The 14,386-nt window shown below is 40.0% G+C and overlaps 1 protein-coding gene across 4 annotated transcripts in view; it reads left to right on the top strand.

Moving 5' to 3' along the window:
* The window catches only part of ANO4 (anoctamin 4), a 439,919-nt gene that overhangs the window by 405,590 nt on the left and 19,943 nt on the right, over positions 1 to 14,386 (top strand). For all 4 annotated transcript variants that reach the window (XM_055118276.1, XM_055118277.1, XM_055118278.1 and 1 more), the window contains 6 exons: positions 320 to 377; positions 512 to 609; positions 2,667 to 2,809; positions 8,890 to 9,042; positions 10,266 to 10,413; positions 12,914 to 13,033. In XM_055118276.1, coding sequence (XP_054974251.1) covers positions 320 to 377; positions 512 to 609; positions 2,667 to 2,809; positions 8,890 to 9,042; positions 10,266 to 10,413; positions 12,914 to 13,033 — 720 coding nt within the window. The remainder of the gene's footprint in view (positions 1 to 319; positions 378 to 511; positions 610 to 2,666; positions 2,810 to 8,889; positions 9,043 to 10,265; positions 10,414 to 12,913; positions 13,034 to 14,386) is intronic.

The following is a 14,386-nucleotide window of genomic DNA, read 5'->3' on the forward strand; positions in this document are numbered from 1 at the left end:
CACCCCCGCTCTCACAGACCAGACCATTTCATGTTCACCTGAAAAATGTTCAAGGATGACAGGAAGCCGTGAAAACTGGCCACTGTGATTAGCAGCCAGATAAAAGGGCCCAAAGAGCAATCACCCCGACTCCCCACCCCGTACCCCAAAAAGTTTCAGAAGCTACAGTGATGACAGCTCTGAGAAGATTCCAAGTTCCCTATATTAGCGACTTAACATGGAGAGAATTTTCATGGGAGAAGTTGCTGACGAGAAGATCATAGTCTCTGGAGGCTTAGGCTAGCAGGTTGCTAATGGTTTGTTTTTCTGTTTGTTGAAGATTTACAGGACACCCAGGTGCCTACTTGAGGCTGATCAACAGGTGGAGACTAGAAGAGGTCTGTATTCTCCCCTCAGTCCTGGTTTTCCCAGCTATTCCTTAAGCTTAGAGTACTTTGGTGCAGTTTAGAGACCGCCCTGCCCTTGTTCCTCTCCACTCATTCTTGGGTTTCTGTGTGTGATTAACTTGCAGTGCCACCCTAGTGGATGCCTTATTGATCTCTGTATGCAAATGGGTATTATAATGGTGCTAAAGCAGACCTGGAATAATTTCATGGAACTTGGCTACCCGTAAGTACCTTAGATCTCTATGGCTGAGGGGCAGCATTGCTAATTATTAGGTTTCCTAGGTGTAGCAAGTAAGATAAGCCGGGCAGACTTCACAGGTAAGCCAGAGTGAATCCTGGAGTTAAGTATTCAGTGCTTCCAGAGGAGCTCGTGATAATAATCAACATTAGCTCTCTTGGAAGATTCAATTACAAGTCACATGAACGAAAGCCAAATATTCTTTGAAGAAGTCTCTGTGGGCCTCTAAAAGCTGGATATTTGCTTGAAGCTGTTTTCATTGATTTTCTTTTAATTGCTTTGCCCCTCTCTGCTCCAACACTGCAAGTCTTTAGTTATTTGTCACAGAATCAATCAGGAATTTTTCTTTTTAATCAAACAGCCTGTAAAGAAAAGAAACTTAACTTCTCTCCTTATAAAAGTTTAAAGATTCAAGGAAGAAACTAGGCATAAATAAGCATGCCCTCACTAGTAAGAAATATTAGCACAGGAGGGTAAAGAGCTGTGTCCGTCACAAAGACAAAGCCTTGTGCTGTCTTTGTGAGGATTGCCTTGAGTTCTACTCTTTGTCCAGTTCTGGTCGGTTAAGTTTTTACAGGGACATAAATCTGCAGCTCTGAGTTCCAGATGAGCAGGAATTACCTTAGTAATTTAAATAAAAAGTACCTTTGTGGGGTACCCAGAGGGCCAGGCAGCCCAGACGTTGAATGAAACTTGCTTGCCTTCAAGGAGTCTCCTTTTAGTCATCCTCCAACCTCCTGGCCTATCAGCACCTAGAGTTTCCTATTTTTCATCTTTTTTAAAAAAACATACTCCAAATGACTGAGCTTTTCAGTGGAACTTTTTAAGGATAACACATCACTTGTATCACTTGTAGTCCCGTTGATCTTTGAGTTGCTTGAGCGGGCGCCAGTAACGTCTCCATTTGTCCCTGTCGAGAGCTAGTGCAGCCCAATGATATCTGTTGGCTCCAGGAACAAGAGCCTCAAATCGTTCATTCAGAGATTTGATGAAGAAATCTGACCATCTAGTTGGTGGGCGGCCATGAGGTCTTCTGATGTCCCGTGGAACCCAGTCGGTAACAGCTCTAGTTCAGCGGTCGTCTCTGAATCGCATTACATGACCGGCCCATCTGATTTTTGATGCCTTGGCAAACGAGACAGCATCCCTGATTTTTGACCATCGACAGAAGTCAGAACTCCGGATTCCTTCTCTCACTTGAGTGAGACATGATATTCCCTATATAGCTCTTTTGATTCCTCTTTGGGATACCAAGAATAACACATAGTATTTGAAAATTGGCAGCTTTATAATATACTTTAGGTGTAAGCCATAATTTACCACGATGTCCTACAAATCATGGGCACTGTATTTTATCTTCAGGACAAAATTATATAGTCGTCAGACACCCTATTCCTTATTTTCTTTCACTATTTTTTGGCATTTGACTCTCAGATACTACTCAACATTCTCCTTCCCCGCTGAAGCACACAGTTCCAGCCACCCCCATCTTCCCAGCCCCCCTCCACATGATAAGGTGTGGAACATTGCCTAGCCTGCCGCGCTCAGTAGGGGGAGCTGTGGAGGGCCAGCGTGGCGCTACAGGCTTCCTGTGCCCAGAGAGGAAATGGGACACAGGTTTCAAGTTCCCAGACCTTCAAGCCCCTTAAGTAAAACTGTACTAACTATGAGGAGGTGACCACAGGCCTTGGGAGACCAAATCCGGCTCTGGGCACATGTCATTGTTGCCTTGGCACTGCGGGGATTGGTTCAGAGATGTTGTCAGGCCTCTGTGCAATGGAGACCATAAGATGGTTCCACGGCTAGTTCAAAGAAGCTTGTCAGTCACCTGTTCACAGTTCCTCGAAGTAGTTCCTCCATTGCTACTGTCTTCCTCATTCAGGCCTTTACTTCCTTGGCAGGCTCTCCAAAAACAATTTTTTTTAACTATTTTCTTGTGTTCTAGCCTTGTGAAAAGTTATAATTATATATATACACACATATATGTACATATATAAATATACATATATACATATATATACTAAGTTAATCTTCTTGTTCAGGTTAATTCAGAATTGGTGGACTAGAAGAAAAGTACGACAAGAACATGGACCTGAAAGGAAAATAAGTTTCCCACAGTGGGAAAAGGACTACAACCTTCAGCCAATGAATGCCTACGGACTCTTTGACGAATACTTAGAAATGAGTATGAAAATAATTCCTTTATACTATTTTAAATGAAAATTCTAGATTCACATAACTAAACATGGTCCTGTTATCATCAAGACTGACTATGTGTGTGTATGTGTATGTGTGTGTGTGTGTGTGTGTGTGTGTGTGTAAGGACATGATTCGATTCTTGTGCTAAATGCAAAGAAGACCCGCTTAATCCAGTGAGGGAACCCTAGTCATAAAGTGCAAACCTAGCATGGGTGAGGCCCTGAATTCAGTTCTGGCACTGTGGACCCACTTCTCACGCCCAGCACTTACAGGTGTGGACCTACTAGTTTTCAAGCACAGGCAGAGATCACCTGGATGGGCCAAGTATTGCTTAAAGTGGCCCTGGGTGCTCTGAGCACTGCTAGGTATGACCCATTTGGGAAAGAAAATAGAAATAATCTTAATTCATAAATGTGGGAGGCATGGGGGATAGATAACCTTGGGGCACTGGTGTAGGGAAGTTGACACTGGTAGTAGGACTGGTGCTGGAACATTGTGTGCCTAAAATTAAACTACAAATAACTTTGTAAATCCTGGTCTTAATTTAAAAAAGATAAGAATAGTAAAATTTGAAATAAATAAGCTATATCATTAGTACTATTTATTTAGACTGATAATAGGCAATAACTATTCGTGACATTGAGTTCCTGGTGAGAAATCATCAGGAAACAAAACAAGTGGGAAAATTTGGTGACTCATAGAAGACATTATCACTCTTGATGTGACTGATGCACTCCTTTATCACGGCATTATCACTCCTGCAATGATTGATTCACTTCCTCAGCAGATGTATGTCGAGTCATGTTCTATGCAGGCAGACACCCCGCTTGGCACTTAAAAGGAAATAAGGCCCAGTCCCAGAGTCTTTGGTGGAGCGGGGCGGGGCGGGGGTGGGGGGGGCAATCAGTACAGTAAAACATCAGAGATGCTGTAATGTAAATCAGTAGAGGGGAAATCATGAACGAGTAGAGCAGGGATCATTTTTTCTTAGCTGGCAGTAGGAGGAAATTAGGACTGTTTATACAGTGCTACCCTTGCCTGGGGACTGGAGCTATAGCACAGAGGGTAGGGTGTTTGCCTTCCACTTGGCTGACCCAGGTTTAATTCCTCTGCCCCTCTCAGAGAGCCCAGCAAGCAACCAAGAGTATCCTACCCTCATGGCAGAGCCTGGCAAGCTAGCCATGGCATATTCGATATGCCAAAAACAGTAACAAGTCTCACAAGGGAGATGTTACTGGTGCCCTCTCGAGCAAATTGATGAGCAACAGGACGACAGTGCTACAGTGCTACCCTTGACTGGAAAGCTACCCATGGCGTACTCGATATGCCAAAAACAGTGACAGTGAAAGTCCTCATTCCCCTGACCCTGAAAGAGCCCCCAGTACGACATAGGGCTACACTAACACAGGACAGGAACAAAGGGAGACATTACGGGCGCCCACTCAAGCAAATCGATGAACAATGGAATAACAGTGATACCGTGATACCCTTGCATTCAAGGAATCACATTTCCCTGTAACCAGATCCAAACTTGATCTTGCATTTCAGAGCAGGGACTTTGTAAGCAAATTACCGGGGTTCAAGTCCCAGCCCTGTCACTTTATCTTATGGTATAAATTTGCTCGATTAGTTAACCTTTCCTTATCAAATCTTTCAACCCTAAAATGGAGACAATAAGACCCAATATTCATAAAGGTTTTGTTTTGATGAAAAGAGTTCACGCATGGAGAAACCTTAGAACAATGCCTGGACTGGGCCAGAGAGAGTGTACAGTGGGTAAGGCCTTGAACACAGCCAACCTGGGTTTGATCCCTGACTTCCCATATGGTCTCTTGAGCACCACCAGGAATGACCCATGTGCGCAGAGCCCTGAGTAAGCTCTGAGTACAGCCTGGTGTGGCCCATCCCTACCAAAAAATAAAAAATAAATAAGCAAGAACAATGCCTTCTTCTGATACCATGTGTATGTTCTCTTCCTTTTTCTGTCTCCCAGGAGAAAAGGGCTAATAAAAGCCCGTCATAGATATACTGAGCGGTTATTGGTCTTTTCTATTTTAGCTCTGTAACTTCGTGGCAGAAATATCCATAGGGATAGGGAATATGAATAGTTTTCAGAAGTATTCTATTTTCTAGGCAAATCTGAAAATTAAGAGTTATACAGTTAGTAGATTTTTAATGTTTCTTAGATTGCCTATGTCCTGTCTGATAATGTTTTTAGTGTCTCAGTTATGAATGTCAGAATAATATAACTTGAAGAAATTGATTTGGGCATTAATAATAAAACTTAATAAAAAGGAATTTATTAATAAGAGAACAGACCACTTTGAGGCCTCTTAATGGTTTCTTCTCCCATAAAGAAAGAAATAAACAATATTGTTAGTATACTGCTTGCTTGAAAAGCCTTTATGTGGTGGCTTGGCAGTGTTTCAAATACTGCAATAACTTTACAAGCAAGAAAATCTCACAAGTACCACAAGTGAACTATTGAATTCTAATTATCTTCTATGTTTACTGTTTTGTTATTTTCTCATTGACTTCCTTGTTTTGTGAATTTTGTTTAAGTTTTCCATAAAAGTGAGAAAAGTATATAAATTGCAGTGAATCAATGAACTTTCACATTTACACAAATCTAAACAATCTGTACAGACTTAGGCAAACAGGCTAAATTTAGTCCATTCCTTTTTTTTTAAATAAAGTTTTATTGGCACACAGAAACAACGGTTTACATATTACCCATCATTGTATGTCTGTGAAAGCTTTACTTATTTCTCAATTTTTATTTCTGTTTATGTTTTTTCCATGCCTAATTGCTCAGGCTATACTTCCAAAATTGTGTTGGAAAGTAGTGATGGGAGTGTAAAGTCCTATCTTTTTCTGTATCTGAGGGGAAAAGCTTTGTTTTTCACCTATGAGTGTTATATTAGCTGTGGGTTTATCATATACAGCCTTTATTATGTTGAGAAATGTTACTTATATTTCAAATGGTTTATTAAGCAATTTTACCACTAATAGATGTTGACTCTGAGCAGATACTTTTTTAGCATCTATTAGTATAGCACAGCGGGTAAGACATTTGCCTTGCATGCAGCCGACCCGGGTTCGATTCCTCCCCCCTCTCAGAGAGCCCGGCAAGCTACCGAGAGTATCCCCCCTGCACGTCAGAGCCTGGCAAGCTACCTGTGGCGTATTCGATATGCCAAAAAAGTAACAACAAGTCTCACAATGGAGGCATTACTGTTGCCCAGTATTGCTAATCAATGAGCAATGGGATGAAGTGATGACAGTAATGGTGATAATATGACCGTGTGATTTTCATCTATCTTTTTGTTGATTTGTGTATCTGTAGTCTGTATGTTGTGTATTTGTATAATCTGTAGTTTTTTGTTTGTTTGTTTATTTGTTTGTTTTGTGCTACCCATTTTAGGTTTTGGATTAAAGTTCTAATGACTTTCTAGAATGTGTTTAGATGTGTTATACCTTCTTGTATTTCTTGGAATAATTTGATCAGGATGGGTATTACTTCTTTGAAAATGTTTTATAATTCATTAATGAAGCTGTCTTGTTCTGACTTTTGTTCGTAGGGAATTGTTTTGATCACTATTTTGATATTTGTACTTACAATGGATCTGTTCAGGATTTCTAGTCCTGGTTCAGTATTGAAAAGTTGTACAACTCTAAAAATTTTATATTTTTTAACATGTGGATGTTTCTATAGTCTCTTAGGATCCTTTGTATCTGAAGTTTCAGTTGTAAATTCTCCTTCATTTCTGATTCTCTTTATTCAGGTCTTGTTTCTTTATCTAGATAAGACTCATCCCTTTGTTTTACATTTAATTTATTTCCACTAGGAATTTACTGTAGCACTGTCGTCCTGTTGTTCATCGATTTGCTCGAGCCGACACCAGTAACATCTCCATTGTGAGATCTGTTGTTACTGTGTTTGGCATATCGAATGCACCACGGGTAGCTTGCCAGGCTCTGACGTGCAGGCGGGATACTCTTGGTAGCTTGCCCGGCTCTCTGAGAGGGGCAGAGGAATCGAACCCGGGTCAGCCGAGTGCAAGGCAAACTCCCTACCCGCTGTACTATCGCTCCAGTCAGGAATTTACTATTTTTAAAATTTTAATTTTCTCCATTCTGCTTATTTTTGGTCCTATTTGTTCCTTGCTTTCTAGTTAGTTGCTTCAGGTATACAATTAGGATATTTTATTTGAAAGAATTCTTATTTATTAGTATAGGTCTCTATTGCTATGAACTTTCCTCTTAAGATTTGATGTTTCACTTAAGATTTGATCTGATAGCCTGTCTCTTTGTTTTTGTTACTCTCTGAAATATTTTAATTTCTCTCTTGACCTGAGTTATTCAGAAGGATGTTATGTAGTCTACTCGTGTTTAAGGTTTTCTCATTTTGTTTTTGTTGATTACTAGTCCTATTCCACTGCTATTAGAAAAGATGCTTGATAATTATTTTGGTCTTTACATATTTATTAAGACCTATTTTGGGCCTGGAGCAATGGCACAGTGGGTAGGGCGTTTGCCTTGCACGCAGCCAACCCAGACTCAATTCCCAGCATCCCATATGGTCCACATGCACCGCCAGAAGTAATTCCTGAGTCCATGAGCCAGCATTAATCCCTGTGCATCGCCAGGTGTCACAAAAAAAAAAAAACCTTATTTTGTTCCCAACATATGAACTATTCCTGAAAATGTTTCAGGTGCAGTTGAGACTGACTATTCATTTATTCTGGGATGAAAGTTTCTGCATATACCTCTTAAGCTCATCTTGTCAATTACTTCATTTAAAGAAATTATGTTCTGGTTAATATTTTGGATGATCTGTCCTTTGCTGTAAATGATGGTATATGGATCTTTTGTACTTTTTGAATGCCAATGGCTATCTTGAGATGTGTTAATATATATTGATGACATATCTTCTTTGTGGGTTGACATCTTGATCATTATAAAATGTCTTTCATTGTCTCTTACTAAATATTTTGGCTGAAAATCTATTCTATTGAAATGAGAATAGTAGTGTCTGCCTTTTTATCTGTTATTGGATGAATTGTTTTCCTCTGAGCTCTAGTCTTTCACTTCTAACTCTGAGCTCTAGTCTTTCTGATTGTGTATTACTATTTATCTCCTTGATTAAGGTTTTGTACCTTTTGTTCTTTTTTTCTTCATGTAAAAGAAGTCTTTTCAACACTTTTTATCGGGTAAGTCTGATGGTAGCAAAATCCATTAACTTTTGTCTGGAAAATCCTCTTATTTCTACATCGTATTTAAGTGATTATTTCTTCTATAATGCTGACATTATTGAATTACAGTAAATATAAGTAAATAAATATTTACTTATTTAATGCTTACTTAATATATAACTTACTTGCATTAACTTTATGGTTCTGTGCAATAAAATAATAGTGGGAATGTTGTTACATAATAAATATGAAAATTAATCTAGTGTTCCCAGAACCAGAGATTGATCATTCACTTCATACTGAACAGGAATATTGTGATTTCACATAGCAATGGAAGCCTCTGCTTTTGCTTTGGTAATGAATATGATCATTATTTTGTTATACATGTTCCAGCTCTTGCCATTGAGCCATCCTTCAGTCTTTCCATCATTTTTTGAGTCGCTTCCTAACTTTCTGGCATTTAAAAATATTCCAAGACCATTATGTATTTTCCTTCTGTCACTCTAGAAACAAACATTTCTCCAAAGAGACCTGGTTTTTTTTTTATTAGAGAATGGGATGTATCTGTTTTATGGGGATGTTAATGATTGACCTAGACCCTAGAAGCATTGCTTCTCCGCTTTCCCCTAAAATGGCAGTTAGAAAACAAGACCTAGACCTTGGTATTATCACTGCTCCCTGCAAGTCACTAGAGCTCGCCCTGAGGCGTCATTCTTTGCCAGGGTCCTGGTCATTTCTCGGGTAGAGCTATCCCCTCTGCTCTGGAGTGGAGATATGTGAGTCAAGACAGTGGTGCAATCAGGTGATTAACCTTTTAAAAAATAATAATGGCAATCTAGTACTCTTTTTCTTTCTTCTTTGTCTTTTTCAGTTCTTCAGTTTGGATTCACAACTATCTTTGTGGCAGCTTTTCCCTTAGCACCACTTCTGGCCTTACTGAATAACATCATTGAAATTCGACTTGATGCTTACAAATTTGTCACACAGTGGAGGCGACCCTTAGCTTCAAGGGCCAAAGACATAGGTAAGTTAGATGATTTGGATGTTAAAAATAAAATGTGTGTGTGTGTCTGCCTGAGAGAGAAAAAGAGAGTGAAAGAGATAGAGTTTTGGTGGCTATAATAAGAGTATCCAGAAGTTTTGTATTTTTACTAATGGTTTCCACATAACTCAACAAATATTTGGAAAGAAATAATTATACTAACTTTAAATAATATTGTAGCACTATAGGACTGTTGTCCCATTGTTCATCGATTTACTTGAGCAGGCACCAGTAACGTCTCTATTGTGAGACTTGTTGTTACTGTTTTTGACATATCAAATATGCCAGGCTCTGCCAGGCTCTGCCGTGCAGGCAGGATATTCTCTGTAGCTTGCCAGGCTCTCCGAGAGGGATGGAGGAATTGAACCCAGATCGGCCGCATGCAAGGCAAACGCTCTACCCGCTAAACATTAAATTACTTATTTGGAAAGTAATCATTTACAGTGCTAGAGAATTTTTGTTTAATAGATTCTCAATTTAATTCTATATGTAGCATAAAATTTAAACTTTAAAAATTTGATTATAACTTATTCCATCTATTAACACATACCTGCCACTTGTTTAATATGTTTTTTACTCTTCCCTGGATGTATGCCCGCGTCACATCCAGAAGCATGAGTCTGTTGTTCTAGGCAGAATTGGTCTCTGGCCTTTGACTGGAGAGGCTGAGTTGAATTCAGTGCAGCTTCTCACTGCCTGAGATCAGACACGATCTTGTTCATTAATCCAATGCTGTGAAAATAGCAGACAGGATCTCAGCCAATCTGTGTGAGAAAGACTTGGTCTACGGTAATATTATATTTTCTCACATTAAGTAAATGCCTGGGTCAGTGAGTAAGTAACTAGACCCTTAAAGATGAATTGCAGGAGCCAGGACCTATCCCCGGGGGAGGGCGGGTGGAGGGAGGAGATCCAATTTGATGGCAATTTGATATTTCTTATTTCAGTCTTATTAAATGGTGTTTTAGTTTCTTATCTTTGATCAGAGTTCTCTGACTTATGTGTGATTCCATTTTTTAAGTCATGTTCATTGGCACTGCCACAGAAGTCTCTTCACGGCCTTCAACTAAATCCTACTCCAAGTGTATTTGGGAAGATGAAAGGGCTCTTACAAAGGTTTATTGAACATCATTTTCCTAGTTGTTTTCATTTATATTACCTCTGCTATTGTGTCTGGAATTAATACAATCCTTCTCTTTGAATAGGAATTTGGTATGGCATTCTTGAAGGCATCGGAATTCTTTCTGTTATTACAAATGCATTTGTCATTGCAATAACATCTGACTTTATTCCTCGCTTGGTGTATGCTTATAAGTATGGACCGTGTGCAGGTCAAGGAGAAGCTGGGCAAAAGTAAGTTTTCTGTTCTATTTTCCTGACACTGGAATACTTGGGAACAAGTTTTGGACAAGAAGTCCTGGGTTGGAGGAAGAATTATTATGTAATACTGTGAGCCCCAAGAAAACCCAAGTCAGACACATCTTAGATTAAATCTAATGAGAGCAGTAACTGCTTATCTTCTCCATTCTGCCTCATGTCCCCTTGAATTCATAAATGTGTTGTATCATAATGTAAAAAAGTGGTGCCTGATATAGTATGTAATTGTGATGTATTTCTGAGTTTGTAAAATAACGGCTATCATCTGAGTCCCTTTGTGTCACCAATAGACCTCACGTTCTGCAGAGGAAATGTGCAATGTGCCCGTGTCCACTAGGCACTCGGTAATCATTTGTATAATATGTAAATTTCTTTGAGACTATTAACCTGATTCTTGACCTCCTAGAAAACTGGGTGAACTAACCCAACTCCCCACCTCTAGGATCTCAATTCTGTTGTCACTTTAATAGTTCCAAAGCGGGAACTGTATATTTTTTGGTTACATAAATCCTTGGCTATATATTAGCATGGTCCCTGGATTCCATTTCTACTGCCTCGGGAAAAAAGCCAGAAGTCTAAATATACAGAGTCTAATTGTGGGGTTTAGATGTCTAGGTTAGAATGGAGGGTGTTTTGTAATCATAAGATTGTTCATTCTACATGGACTTCTGCGTTCTCACATAGCAGTTTTACTTTCTTATTTACTAGCTCGAGTAAATTTATTCCTCCACAATAATTTATTCTGGTTCAGTTAGCCCCAGGTAGCAAAGTACCACCCAGTCAAGTGAACTGAAATCATTCATACCCAGCCTTGGTCCAATATTATCATGTATCTGCATAAATACTTAATGTAAGTGTGATCAAACATGATAAAGCTCACAGTCCAGCTAATTGAAGAGACTTCTATAGGTTTTTATTGTAATTAATTTGTGTTTAATGAACTATTCACCTAGCAGCTTTCATTGAGCATAGCATCCCATTTTAAAAAAGGTTAAAAGACTCAAGTTGCACTGGCCATGCATTTCTTTCTGGCTGTCACTCTTGCCGATATTCTCTGCTTACTTAACAAAATAAAAAAGCAAGTCTTTGTTCTTTTTTAATTTAATATATTTATTTTTTAGTTAGTGAATCACCGTGAGGGTACAGTTACATATTTATAAGTTTTCATTCTTGTGTTTCCCTCACACAATGTTCGAGAACCCATCCCTCCACCAGTGTCCATTCTCCATCAACAATGAACCCAGCATCCCTCCCACCCCCCCAATTCCATCCCCTCACCCCACCCCCCTCTGTGGCAGTGTATTCCCTTTTGTTCTCTCTCTCTTTTTTGGTGTTGTGGTTTGCAATCGGGGTATTGAGTGGCCATCATGTTCAGTCTCTAGTCTACTTTCAGCACGCATCTCCCTTCCCACGTGGGATTTCCAACAAAAAAGCAAATCTTTGTTCAAACCACTTTCACATATATTTTGCATTTCATTCACAAAACAATCCTGGAAGTGAGACATATATTATGATCATTGCTCTGAAAAGTGACTTTAAAAAAAAATAGATTAAAAGAGATTAAACCCAAGGACAGAGTGACTTGAGGATAGAGCCTAGGCTCAGGCAGATGTTCCCCCTCCCCCAAATCTCACAGCCCTTGAGGCCATTCCAAAAAAATTATCTGACTCATCTAGCATGAAGCTTTAATTCTAATGGCTATTTCAGTTTTTCCAGATAGGTGGTAAAGCCTGTATTTCTTTGGGGGGGGGACCAAAATTAAGGTGGAGACATTTCTTATCATTTTCTAGTGAGTCAACACTTCCTTTTTACAGTCTTATTTTACAGTTTTAACATTTATAATTAGGTATTGTGATTAATAAAAGTGTTAATGATAGTTTTATACATACATTGTTCCCAATACCATATCTGCCACCAGTGTGTACACTTGCCTCCACCAATGCACCAAAGGTCCTTTCCACCCACCCTACTCCTACCCTGCAACAAGTGTCTAACTATGGATGAATGGATCAAGAAGTTGTGCTATACACAATGGAATACTATGTGGCAGTGAGAAAGGACACATTCTTGCAATTTGTCACAACCTGCTTAGAACTAGAGAGTACCAGAGCTAAGTGAAGTCAGTCAGAGAAAAGGAAAAGATACAGAATGATCTCTCTCATGTGTAGGACTTAAAGATAATGCAGTAAGGTAGCAACAATGGTTAAAGGCAACAGAAATAGGAATTGGTCCACAGAATTGAGTTTGAGGTAGGGGCTGTGGGGCTGAAACGGAGGGCCCTTATAAGTAAAGGTTAAACAAGGTAACTAACCTATATATATATTGGTAATATATATATTACCAATAATATATACAGATAATAAAGCAGGGAGGGCCAGTGGATGGCATTTACAACTGCTGGGAAATGGGGCCTTCAGTGGGTTGATGCAGAGAAGGTGACCAGTGGGCTAATCTCAGAATTCATTTCCTTTATTAGGTGCATGGTGGGCTATGTAAATGCCAGCTTGTCTGTGTTCCGGATTTCTGACTTTGAGAATCGATCTGAACCTGAGTCTGATGGCAGCGAATTCTCGGGGATTCCCCTCAAGTACTGCAGGTGAGCCCGGCCCCTTCAGCCCAAGCGGGACTGGTCTTCCATGGGGGGCAGACTGAGTGGTTTAAAAGCAATGGTCTCAGCCTTGAGTGAGACATTAAAACCCCTGGAGGGGATGGGCCAGAGCAATAGCTCAGGGGTTGGAGCACGTGCTTTGCAAACAGGAGGCCCATGTTTGGTCCCTGGCATATGGTGTCCCCACCCTCAGCACCAGGAGGAGTGACCCTCAAGCACAGAATTGGGATTAGCCCCTGAGCATGTGACCTCTTCAAAAATGAATAATAAATCTACAACACAAAATCCCCTCGGAAAAATTTTTTTAAAATTTATTTATTTTATTGAATTACCATGTGGAAAGTTACAAAGCTTTCAGGCTTATGTTTCGGTTATACAATGCTCAAACACCCGTCCCTTCACCAGTGCACATATTCCTAGCCAGCATGGTGTCAGTCATTTTATAAGGATCATTAAAGAGGTACGAACTTGGAGGCGTGGGAGCTAAAGAAAAAGAGGTATGAACTTGCAACAGCGGGACACGCGGGTGATCTCGGATACCAGTGCGCTATCCACCGAGATGCGACCTTGGTGGCCGCACAAACTGCTGCTGATCAACCATGATCTGGAGGCCAGCTAGACTACTTTTGGTACCAGTAGCTGCTTGCAGAAATGTCTTTAGACTGTGAACTAAGCCATAGCCCCACGCTGGCTGAGGAGGGGAAAGGTCTTTCTTACTCAGCTTTTTTTCCCCTTTTCAGGGAAAGACTGTGTGGCATCTTCCATTTTAGAAAAATTTTTAATGTTTCTCTTTCCCAAGGTGTGCTCTAATCCAGTTAAAACAATTTCTGAGGGTGGATCCTAGATAATGTATGGACAAAGAACTCTGGAAGCAAAGGCTACATGGAACATGTAGAGAATATACATACAGTGTAGAGAATACCCATGTTCCAGAACCTCAGAATGACAATCCCCGGGGGTTTGAGGGGCAACTGATGAGGTCACTCATCCTTGTTGTTCTGTCCACCCACACTCTATAATTCACCTTTCGAAATGCTGAGCATCTGCTGGTGTAATTTAGATATAGGAATCCAAGGCACCACTGTTCTCAGGGCCTAGCCCCTCTGCAGTACACACTTGCTCTCATCCCCACTCAAGAGAAAATAAAATTGCCTCTCAATGTGTCTTTCTATAGAAAAAGTGAAGGGGAAATTCTTGAGTTCTGGTGTTATGCCAGACACTGTTTCTTTATTTAAGAGTAAAACTTCTAAAAAGCCAGTAGTGTTCCAAATGGCAAATGATAAAATCCTTTTCACCAAAAGGTGAATGGGTCATTTGTGCAAACCTGTTAATGGCAAAATC

Source organism: Sorex araneus, chromosome 10, assembly GCF_027595985.1.
Source record: "Sorex araneus isolate mSorAra2 chromosome 10, mSorAra2.pri, whole genome shotgun sequence".
NCBI lineage: Eukaryota > Metazoa > Chordata > Mammalia > Eulipotyphla > Soricidae > Sorex > Sorex araneus.